The 12588-nt window shown below is 40.5% G+C and overlaps 1 protein-coding gene across 1 annotated transcript in view; it reads left to right on the forward strand.

Annotated features, from left to right (window-relative positions):
• The window catches only part of col14a1a (collagen, type XIV, alpha 1a), a 174102-nt gene that overhangs the window by 55230 nt on the left and 106284 nt on the right, over nt 1-12588 (forward strand). The window contains exons 7-14 of the mRNA XM_062991785.1: nt 2133-2252; nt 2411-2575; nt 4956-5117; nt 6173-6330; nt 9145-9274; nt 9431-9573; nt 9806-9935; nt 12006-12145. Of these exons, the coding sequence (XP_062847855.1) occupies nt 2133-2252; nt 2411-2575; nt 4956-5117; nt 6173-6330; nt 9145-9274; nt 9431-9573; nt 9806-9935; nt 12006-12145 (1148 nt within the window). The remainder of the gene's footprint in view (nt 1-2132; nt 2253-2410; nt 2576-4955; nt 5118-6172; nt 6331-9144; nt 9275-9430; nt 9574-9805; nt 9936-12005; nt 12146-12588) is intronic.

The raw sequence follows: 12588 nt of genomic DNA on the forward strand, positions 1-12588 counted from the left end.
TTATATACTTACATACACCCCTATATACTTACATACACCCTTATATGCTTACATACACCCGTATATACTTACATACACCCTTATATGCTTACATACACCCTTATATACTTACATACACCCTTATATGCTTACATACACCCTTATATACTTACATACACCCGTATATACTTACATACACGCTTATATACTTACATACACCCTTATATGCTTACATACACCCTTATATACTTACATGCACCCTTATATACTTACATACACCCCTATATACTTACATGCACCCTTATATACTTACATACACCCCTATATACTTACATACACCCTTATATGCTTACATACACCCGTATATACTTACATACACCCCTATATACTTACATACACCCTTATATGCTTACATACACCCGTATATACTTACATACACCCTTATACTTACATACACCCCTATATACTTACATACCCCCTTATATGCTTACATACACCCGTATGTACTTACATACACCCTTATACTTACATATGGGTATATACTTATATACTTACATATATAATTAAGAGCACCCAGTTGAGTTGACCTCATACTGGAGACAAGGTTTAAACTCAGCACCCTGATTTTCAGTCACCAAGATTAACTTTGTTTTACTCTTAGCCAAAAGCACAGTTGAGGTGGCACTAATGAAATCTGTTCACTACCCCTGGTGCCATCCCAAGATTTAGAGAACCCTTTGAAATAACCCAGATTTCTGATTTAATTACTTATAAAATGTGGTCAGATTTTGATTTATTCAATCCATGGAACCCAAAGGCAGTAAGTGAAAGGCAGGAATACATTTCATGCATCAGTCCATTATGGGCCATCAACCCTACATTCCTTCCCTCGCACCTAGAGCAATTTAGAGAGCTTAGTTTTCCTTATGCATGTTTTAAGTGCTGGAGGAATGCCAAGTACATGAATCAAATCCACACATACAGTATATTGCTTCTGTGCATGCCAGGTTTGTTACAGGCAGTGAACAAGCTGACAAAGTAAAGCAAAAAAAATGTAAATAATAATACCTTAATATCAGTGAGCATGGATTTAGACTGGAATGTCCAACAAGATAATGGTCAGATCCATTTACATGTGTTCATATAGTGTAACATATACACCGATCAGCCATAACATTAAAACCACCTTCTTGTTTCTACACTTACTGTGCATTTTATCAGCTCCACTGACCACATCGAAGCGCATTGTAGTTCTACAATTACTGACTGTAGTCCATCTGTTTCTCTACATAATGTTTTAACCTGCTTTCACCCTGTTCTTAAATGGTCAAGACTCTCCCAGGACCACCACAGGGTAGGAATTATTTAGGTGGTGGATGATTTTCAGCACTGCAGTGACAATGACATGGTGGTGGTGTGTTAGTGTGTGTTGTGCTGGTATCAGACACAGCAGTGCTGCTGGAGTTTTTAAATACCGTGTCCGCTCACTGTCCACTCTATTAGACACTCCTACCTAGTTGGTCCACCTTGTAGATGTAAAGTCAGAGACGATCGCTCATCAATTGCTGCTGTTTGAGTTGGTCATCTTCTAGACTTTCATCAGTGGCCACAGGACGCTGCCCACAGGATGCTGTTGGCTGGATATATTTTTGGTTGGTGGACTATTCTTAGTCCAGCAGGGACAGTGAGGTGTTTAAAAAACTCCAGCAGCGCTGCTGTGTCTTATCCACTCATACCAGCATAACACACACTAACACACCACCACCATGTCAGTGTCACTGCAGTGCTGAGAATGATCCACCACCCAAAAAAATACCTGCTCTGTAGTGGTCCTGTGGGGGGCCTGACCATTGAAGAACAGCATGTAAGGAGGCTAACAAAACATGCAGAGAAACAGATGGACTACAGTCAGTAATTGTAGAACTACAAAGTGCTTCTATATGGTAAGTGGAGCTGATAAAATGGACAGTGAGTGTAGAAAAAAGGAGGTGGTTTTAATGTTATGGATGATCGGTGTATATAGTAGAAGATAATATCAGATAATATCAGGCTTCTCCATGATGTTTTGTGGTTTATTTTATAGTACTCAAGGTTTATATGGATGACGTACACAACATGTCAATATTCTGACAGTATTTGTTTTTCATGCCCAGGACTGGCCCAGTACAGCGGAGATCCCAGGATTGAATGGCACCTCAATGCATTTCCTACCAAAGAAGCCGTGATTGATGCTGTCAAAAACCTGCCATACAAAGGAGGAAACACACTCACAGGTAGCGCACCATCCTGTTTTCTCTTTTCTCCTGAGTACAAGCTACTGCCTAGCTGACAGTCATTACTCATTTCTGCCATTTCTTCTCGTCACTTACTGCTGGAGAAAAACAAAATGCTGTTGTTTTGTTTTTTTTACTTTACTTTGATGTTTACACAGGCTTGGCTCTTACATACATGCTCAAAAACAGCTTCAAACCTGAATCTGGATCTCGGAGTAACGTTCCTAAAATTGGGATCCTGGTCACCGATGGCAAATCGCAGGATGCTGTCGGCGTTCCTGCACAAGACCTGAAGGACACTGGTGTTGAGCTTTTTGCCATTGGTATGAGATCTTTCTTAAGCCTTTATGTTTGTTTGTTTATTAGGATTTTAACGTCATGTTTTACACTTTGGTTACATTCATGACAGGAACGGTAGTTACTCATTACACAAGATTCATCAGTTCACAAGGTTATATCGAACACAGTCATGGACCATTTTGTATCTCCAATTCACCTCACTTGCACGTCTTTGGACTGTTGGAGGAAACCGGAGCACCCGGAGTAAACCCACGCAGACACGGGGAGAACATGCAAACTCCACACAGGAAGGACCCGGACTGCCCCACCTGGGGATCGAACCCAGGACCTTCTTGCTGTGAGGTGACAGTGCTACCCACGGAGCCACCGTGCCTTTATGTTGAATTCTTGGCAAATACTGTACATGTCTACCTCTTACAGTATACCTGAAACTATGATACTACTGTAGGTCCCACTAATTATATAAAGTGTGTGTTTAAGAAATATGTACAAAGGTCTGGACAGTGGCTGATTTGAAGTTGAGTATTATCAAGGCTAGAGTTAGTGATCTGATTTTTAAAATAATCATGCAATCTTTAAATCAGAGCTAATTTTAACACTGTGTGAATTTGTGTCCATTCAGTCAAAAGAGTATTTGTATGGCTGGGCGCTGATGTTGGTCAACAAAGCTTTGATTGATGTTCCAGTTCATTCCTAAGCTGTTCAGTGAGACTGAGGTCAGGGTTCTGTGCAGGTTACTGGATTTTCTTCCTGTCTTTATAAATATGGCTTTGTACACAGGGGTACTGGGGCCTTTCCTAAACTGTTGCTGCAAACTTGGAAACATATAAGTTCCTTTATGTAACTGATTTATTTCACCTGTTAGCAATTGGTGTGGCCGAAACATGTAGATTCAGTTATTAGAAGGGGTGTCCCAATACTTTTGTCCATATATAGTGTACATTTAACAGCTGCACAAACAGACGTCTTCTACAGCTGTTAACATTGCAGGCCTAATTCTCAAGAAATTCACTATTTGTGTATCTTTACACCAAGTGTTTTTTATTGTAACCACTAAGCAATGTTCTTGCAACCACCTAGAACACCATAGCAAGCATCCTGCAACACTCTAGTAACTATCTGGATACCACAGAAACCAGATAGCACTGCTCTTTTAATTATCTAAGATACATTAACAACTACCTGGCAACTCCATAGCAATAACACTAAAGCAACCAATATGTAATAACCCAGTACATAGAAGCAACTGTATAGCAACACCCTAGCAACCGCCTGAAAGACCACAGCAGAGAAATGCTTAAGCTGCACAAACGCTATGGAATTGCTTTTTTATTTTTATTAGTGACCTTTATATTGGACATAATATTGATTACTTAACCACTAATCAGGTGTTTTTGGTTGTTATTTTTTTACATTTAAATTTACATAAATTCTATGGAATATGCCAGATGTGAGTTTGATTGTACAGATCTGTAAAAGATCAAATTGATGAATGCGCGAACTCTTATGAAAATTGCATACATCCAGGTTATGTTCAGATTTAATTGTGCACAACATTGATTAATAAAGGCCAATATTGCTGTTAAGTGGGGACATGGCAAGCATTGTCATGTCAAATATGATAGACATGGGGCTGCTCAGGTGGCGCAGCGGTAAAAACACACGCTGGAACCAGAGCTGGGATCTCGAATACATTGTATCGAATCTTAGCTCTGCCTGCCGGCTATCCTGAGCGGCCACATGAACAACGATTGGCCTGTTGTTCAGATATAGGCGGGACTAAGCTGGATGGGGTCTCTCTCTCATGACTGGTGCAATTATGAGCTCTGCTGGCTGATTGATGGCGCTTGCACAGAGATGAGAAAAGAGTGCTCTCAGGGTGTGTCTCTCCGTACAAAACACTGAGCTGCACTGCACTCGTCAAAGTGTAGGTGATAAGATGCATACGGCATGCTGCACACGTGTCGGAGGGGGCGTGGGTTAGCTTAGTTCTCTTCAATCAGAGCAGGGATCGGCATTGGTGGAGAGGAAGCATGATGCAATCGGGCAGTTGGACACGCTAAAAGGGAGAAAAGGGAGAAAATGCATAAACAATATACAGTATATATATATATATATATATATATATGATAGACATCATAATATTAGCTTCATACAGGACATTATTTAATAATACACTTCTGTCCTTCATATAAAATGGTTGTGCTATTCAAATATGACTTACAGCATGATCTTACAGCAGTGTAGATAGATGAATAACGTCTGTCTGATCTCCTAAAAGCTATTGCATCATCAGGTAGATAAGCTTCAAATAAAAGTCCAGCACCCACGCCTGAATGCTGTTTGCTGAAGCAAGTTTGCTTGCAGTCTTGGTGTTAACATGTCTGTGTTACGTGTGTGTAGGTGTAAAGAACGCTGATGAAAACGAGCTGAAGGTGATTGCATCTGAGCCAGATGAAACCCATGTTTACAACGTGGCTGACTTCAGCATCATGAATTCTATAGTGGAGGGTCTGACTAGGACTGTGTGCAAAGGTGTGGAGCAACAGGACAAAGAGATCAGAAGTGAGTATGTGATTAAATAGCAGCCGGACTGATGTCTACACAGGCATGATTGATTATGTCTGAGGGACTGATGGATTGGCGCCCTGTCCAGGGTATTCCTATCTTGCTCCCAGTGTTTTCTGATGGAACTGGCCCCACTCGTTGATGAAAATAAATAAAATGAAATGAAGTAATGTGAATTTGGACTAATTATTGGCTAGCTTTTCTGGATTTTACCCCCATTATTTCCCAATCCAGTCATTTCTGTTTCCCAATTGTGTATCCACTGCTGACTGCACAACCCCACATCTGATCAAGGAGAGTCTGATCACCAAACACTCTCACTCAGTCACTCACTTTCTTAACCGCTTATCCAATTAGGGTCGCAGGGGGTGTGCTGGAGCCTATACCAGCTTTTCAATGGGCGCAAGGCACACAGTAGCACCCTGGATGGGGTGCCAGTCCATCACAGGGCAGACAAACACACCCATTCACCTATAGGGCAATTCAGTGTCTCCAATTAACCTGACTGCATGTTTTTGAATTGTGGGAGGAAACCGGAGCTCCCGGAGGAAACCCACGCAGACACTGGGGAGAACATGCAAACTCCACACAGAAAGGATCGAACCCAGGACCTTCTTGCTATGAGGCAACAGTGCTGCCCACTGAGCCACCGTGCCGCCCTTGATCACCAAACACCCTTTCCAAAATGTGTTTAACCTGTGGCCGCTTCTTATCACCTTCTGGTGTTGGGTTCCCAAACAGAGCCATATTATGTACACCCCACAGCGCCCCAGTCACACAGCAGCCCGGACCAGTACCGGAGATCTCATAAAGCAGCCAGCGGCAGAGGGAAGAGACCCCGTCCGACCTTCTCTCCCTTAAACACAGCCACTTGTGATTGTGTGACACTCTCAAGCTTTGCTGAGATTTAAACTCACCAGTTCACACTCTGCAGTCCTCTGCCAGCGCATTTGTTGGCTGTGCCAACCGATCGTTGGCTTTTAAGTAATTATCCCAACTTTTCTAAAGCTTTTTTTATTTTAACGCAATCTATACTTCACCATCTGTTTCAGGGGATTCAGTCCCTGAAGAGACTGTGGGCTCTCCTAGGGATTTGGTAACTTCAGAAGTAACAGCACGGAGTTTCCGTGTCTCCTGGAGCCATGCGCCCGGCAGCGTGGAGAAGTACCGGGTGGTTTACTATCCTACAAAAGGAGGTTCCCCAGAAGAGGTACGTGTCTGTCTAATAGAACACTGGGCTTAAATGCTTTTACAGTACAACACATCATCATTACGTTTCTTTAAACCACAAACAGCACTAAACTGCTTAAATAAAAAAGCCGAATTTCCTGCAATATTTTAAAGCATCACTGAGTCATTTTTTTTTCATAATAAAATATCTGCTGAGCTATGATAAGTCTAGATTTACTGTTATGATTCATTGATTCATTTAGCCTCTCTCCCTCTCTAGCTCTAGTCGGATTCTGCTTTTAAAAACAGATTTATCAGCACATTGAATAAAGTGGTCTTTTATGAGCATTACTGCAAAAGTGTAGGCCTTTTTGTTGGCGTTAGATTGAAATCGTTTTAAGCGCTTAACCTGATATGTATGGGAACTAAAATCTAGATGTTTACAGGTCATATATCAGACCTCATTTTGAAGGCTAATACATTCCTCAGTTTGAATTTTCCAGTGTGCTGAAGCCTCAAATTAAACATTTAGACAACACCAGTTCAGACCACTCTTTTTCCCCAAGAGGACAAAAACATTTTAGACACACGTAGTCGGATTGTTTTGGAGATTGTTCAAGACCACAACAAGAACACACATATTCGTTTACTTGTTCAGTAGATACACCAGTTTATAGGGATGTAACGATGCACCACAAGACAGTTAAAAATCAGTACACATGTGCCACGATTCGAATCGGTTATTCATTTAAGATGAATCGATATTCACTTTAAACAGCAGAGGGCACTGGCGCTAGTCACCTCGCCTGGTTGACGTCACTACAGGGTTGCCAGGTTCGGAATTTTACAGCCAAATTTATTTATGTGAGGATACTTTCTTTATTTGTAATATTCATTTACTTATATAATGTTGGATTTCAGTTTTTTTACACAATAAGCATTATTTGGCAAAATTTGTACCTACCTCAGAAATAAAAGGGCATTCATTATTTAGATAAATAAAAGATAAGCACAAATACAGTATTTTATTTTTTTTAAGAGAAATAATGAAAGGAAACTGTCATAATTTGTCTTCAGTTTTATTTTGTTTAAAAAAATCGGGAAAAAATCGTATCGTGAACCCAGTATCGTGAATAGATTCACATCGTGGGTAGAGTGTATCATTACATCCCTACCAGTGTATGAGCTGGACTGTACTGGTATAAAATCACTGCAAAGGGACCCTGATATAATTGTCACTGGTGAGATTATTTGGGTGGTGGTGCATGCTGGCAGTGATATTAAGTTAAAAGTTGACAGGCGCAGTAGTGAGTCTCATTTCAGATTCACTCGGGACACGAGAATGAAGCGTTGTGATCATGCAGAGTCATGGAGAGATTAAAAGTGAATCCTTTGTTTTTGTTCTTTATGAGCTGCTGACAGTAAACACAGGGGAGCAGGAGATTAATACAGCATTACTACCGATACAGACGGACAGTGAACAACCAGCATATTTTTCTTTTTCATTTATATTTATCAACTACTTTGGCCTTGTCAGGGTTGAGGTAGGTCCAGTTAATGGAGAAACATTTGGCACAAGGCATAACCAGTCATGTCTGTGTAAACACCCGGCCATTCGATAGCACGGATCCCTGCAGTGGTGGGCTATCATTATAGTCTTTGAGGTCTAAGACTTGTTATTAAAAACATTGTTTTCAAAGGCTTTATTCTGTCATAAACTTTATTGTCTGTAATGTTTTCTTAGGCAGTGATGCATTTAAATTTATAAGACACCCTTCTAGTAATTAGTGGTTTTAGTAAAATGTTTTTGGAGGTTTTTCCTTTATTTCATGGCTTTGTTGAAGTTGCTAAACATCCTACTCCAAAATAATTGGCATTACGTTGAAGTTAAGCCATTCCATTTGCAGCTTTACATTCCTCATTCACTCATTATAAAATGTTGTTTATAATGTTTATTCTTGTTTCATTCCGATTGATCGCAGAGATGTTCAATAGTGGATGAGGCAGGAATCTGTAAATACCACTGTGAGACTTCCTCCACACCAAACCCCTTAAACCACGTCTTGATTTGTGCACAGGGATGCAGTGATGCTGGAACTAAACAGGACCTTTTCCAAACTGTTGCCACAAAGTTAGAACATAAAATTGTTTTACATAATTAACTGTATGCACCTGTTAGCTGTGTGTGTGTGTTTATGTAAAAAAAACCTAAAGTCATGAATTAAGTTGGTGTGAATGTTCTTTTGGTTGTAAAGTCGATAGATTTAAATCTATCCTACCTTGCTGTGGTGGAGAAGCGTGAGTGTACCTATAAACCTGAGAGCGATACCATCTGGTGTTGTGCTTCTGGTATGGTCACCCTTAACGGTAAGGTCAAAGAGAAGGTTCCAGAAAAAGCAATCACAACCCCAACCATGACCCATCTGTCGTAAGAGATGACAGTCTAGTGACGTGATTTCAGAGAGAGATGAAGGTTTTTGGAGGGTTTCAATTTTGTATAAACTGTCAATTTTAGATGCTGGTATTTACTTATATTTTTCTTATTCTAACTCATGCTAACTTACAGACTCATGATTTATTGTTAAGACCATCAAGCTTAATGCTTTTCCATTTCTATTTTCAGAAAAACCACAATAAAGGTTTTTTTAAGTATATTTTGATCATTTAGACAAAAAAGACAGCTGCCAAATATATTAAGCCAATATATAAATTATACACAGCCAATCTTGCGTCTGTGTAAGCGCCCGGTCTTCTTATAGCAGAGCTCGAGATCTCAGCACTGGTGGGCTAGAATATTTCACTGCTGCTCCAAGAAAGAAGTTGTAAACTGATGCTGTGTTGTATCTCTGTGTAGGTCGTCGTGGATGGCACAGAGAGCACAGCCGTGCTGACAAACCTCAACTCCCAGACTGAGTATGAGATTGCTGTGTTTTCTGTGTACACAACCTCAGCCAGTGAAGCTCTCAGGGGCAGCGAGACCACACGTAAGTTATTCTCACATGCTTTTAAATTGTATTCCTGCATTTTCTTTCTAAAAAAGCTAATGTTTGATTATTTATATATTTATTAATTTATTCAGCTTGATTGGTATTAAGGATCTGCTTCCTAACAATATATGCCATCTGTATGTGTGATTACAGTGGCTCTACCTATTGTTGAGGATTTGGAGCTGTATGATCTAACACCCACCACCATGCAGGCTCGATGGAAGGCTGTAGAAGGGGCTTCTGGGTACATGGTTCTGTACGCACCTCTAAGCAGTGAAACTACTGAAGAAACAGAGGTAAGAAAATGACTCACTATTCAGTCCCAGTTAAGTCCTAATTTCAGGTTATATCCAGCCTGACCTGCACTCATTGACTCTGACTCACTTACACACCTGAACCAAATGATTCATTTGTTCATATTAGCCCTGACATATGAATCACATTGTGCAATTATTGACAGAATGGATTTTAATAATTAAACCAGTAAAGGCATCTTCATTTGTTCTGTGGATTTGTTCTGTGCTGCAGGTTAAAGTAGACGCCACGGTGACTGACATGACGCTGGTGAATTTAAATCCAGACACAGAGTACACAGTAACAGTCTACGGCATGTTCGGAGACGAGGCCAGCGACCCCGCTACAGTGCAGGAGACCACATGTTAGTTCACCTCAACATGCGCACATCTGTATGCTTTGAGCTTCAATTCATGCAAAGGACCTGATAAAATCCACACATAAATGTCCAGTCAGGGTCCATGGAGGATTGTGTAAAATAGTGTGCTAAATGACACAATTTCACTTAATGGAAAATACATGCAAATACATTTAGTGTCATATATTACGCCTCTAGGTCTTTTTTTGAAATGTTCATTATATATTTTAATTATTCTGACTGAAGGGCAAGTGTTAATCTGATGCACCTTTTTCACCATTAGTATAGTAATAGAGGAGACTATAAAAAAAAAAAAAAAAAGGGATATTCCGCTAGCACACCAGCGCCGAGATTCTGAACTCCTCGGTTCAAACTCGGCGTTGCCACCGGTCGACTGGGTCCCATCTAGCGGGCATAATTGGCAGTACCTGCAGCAGACACGTTTCCGCTAGGGCGGGATGACCATACTAGGTGGGTGTGGTCTTCAAACGCTGTGTAAGGACCCTGATTGGCAGATAGAGAGGCACCTGTGGAGAGTGCACAGGTAAAAAAGGGTTCCGTGCGGGTCAGAGGAGGCGTGAGCAGCAGTATACCCACCACGACTGCAATCAGGGATCCCCCAGCAGCGGAAGACAAATTGACTACACTAAATTGGGAGAAAATGGGAAAAAAATGCATAAATAAAATAGAAAAAAATAAAAATAAGTCGGTCAGGATGATTTTTTTTTAATTAATGTCAACAATTTGAGTTTTATGTGTATTTTGAAATTTTTTTGTTAAAACTGGTTGTTGAAACACAACTGAAAGGGCAAAACAGTATCAATATATGAATAATATTCTAATCTTTTGTAAAGGCATTAGTTAACATTTGAACTTAATTAATAATAATATTTGAATCTTGAGCTTGTTGGTACCACAGATGTGGATGCCTTGCATTTCTATATTACAGCAAATGTGCATGCTAAATGAAACACAGCGGAACGTGGGGTACTCTACTATTTATTTTACACAGTCCTCTTAATCAAAACACATTATACAAGCACAGATTGACTTGTCGCTTGCCAAAAATAGCCAAAAGTATGTGAACACTAGACTGTTGTTGAAGTTGTAAAATAATTGACATTAAGATGAAGTTAAACCACTCAGTTTGCAGCTTTTAACATTCCTTACTCATTATAAAAGGTTGTTCATAAGATTTAGCCTTGTTTCATTCCAGTTTATCCCATAGTGATAAATAGTGTTTTCAATAGTGGATGAGGCAAGGATCTGTGAAGACCACTGTGAGACTTTCCACACCAAACCCCTCAAACCATGTCTTTATGGACCTTGATTTGTGCATGGGGATGCAGTGATGTTGGAACTAAACAAGACATTTCCCAAGCAGTGTGTGTGTGTGTGTGTGTGTGTGTGTGTGTGAAACACCTACAGTGAAAAAGTGGTGTGAATATACTTTTGGCTGTATAGTCAATAGTTTTAAATTTATCCCACCTTGCTGTGGTAGAGAAGCGTGAGTGTACCTATGAACCTGAGAGCGATACCTTCTGGAGCTGTGCTCCTGGTAGGGTCACCCTTGACAGTAAGGTCAAAGAGAAGTTTCCAGACAAAGAAAGATCACAACCCCAACCATGACCCATCTGTCGTAAGAGATGATGGTGCAGTAACATGATTTTGGAGGGAGAGAGAAAAAATGTAATCGTTAAAACTGGAAATAATTTTTTGGTCATCACAAGGTACTGTTGTGGGATTTCCCTAGGTTTTTCTCTTTCACTTATGCAGGGTGTCTGACCACCCACTTTCCCAGAGATCCAAACTAGCCATTGTAGTACTAAAAACTCATTGTTACTTTTCTCCATCATCTTTGCATGTGTTATATTTATGCAATTATTTATTCATGCAAAGTGCCCACCAGCTACACGTACTCTATCAAACCTCATATGCAAATCAGTTCTCTTTTAGTCATCTCTGTGAATCAGGGCATGTTTGTGATGTAAATGTAAATGTTTAGTGATACACATTTAGAAGGCATTTTTAAATCGTCAACCCTGAGCGGAGCAGTGACTTGATGTTTCTGTTTAGTGCCTCTGAGGCCTCCTCGTAACCTACGTGTCACTGAGGTCGACCACAACTCTGTAAGGCTCAACTGGGACGCACCGTCAAATGCAGTCAAGGGCTATCAAGTGATGTATGTCAAAAATGATGATGTCCAGACTAATGAGGTAAGTAAGACTCCTGATATACACTGATAAGCCAGAGCATTATGACCACAGCACAAAGTGCAAATAGCAACTTAATTTGTAGCAGTTGCACATGATGACTATTAACTCTTTCTATGAAGAAGCAAGGGGTGCTCACAGGTAGCCATGGTGTGAACCTACTGATAGGCGTCTGAGAGGGGACAAACCACAAACAGTTGATTGGGTGTTGAGTGGCCATGTGTCATTTATCCCAGTGAGCGATGGTATGGACCACCAAATGAACAGAATTCCTTTTTTTTTGCACATGACACCATTGAACAAAATTTGTATGTCTTCTGTTGCAACTTAAATGGCAACCAGGCAGCCGCTCAGGTGGCGCAGCAGTAAAAACACACACTGGAACCAGAGCTGGGATCTCGAATACATCGTATCGAATCTCAGCTCTGCCTACCGGCTAAGGCTGA

This window comes from Trichomycterus rosablanca, chromosome 3, assembly GCF_030014385.1.
Source record: "Trichomycterus rosablanca isolate fTriRos1 chromosome 3, fTriRos1.hap1, whole genome shotgun sequence".
Taxonomy (NCBI): domain Eukaryota; kingdom Metazoa; phylum Chordata; class Actinopteri; order Siluriformes; family Trichomycteridae; genus Trichomycterus; species Trichomycterus rosablanca.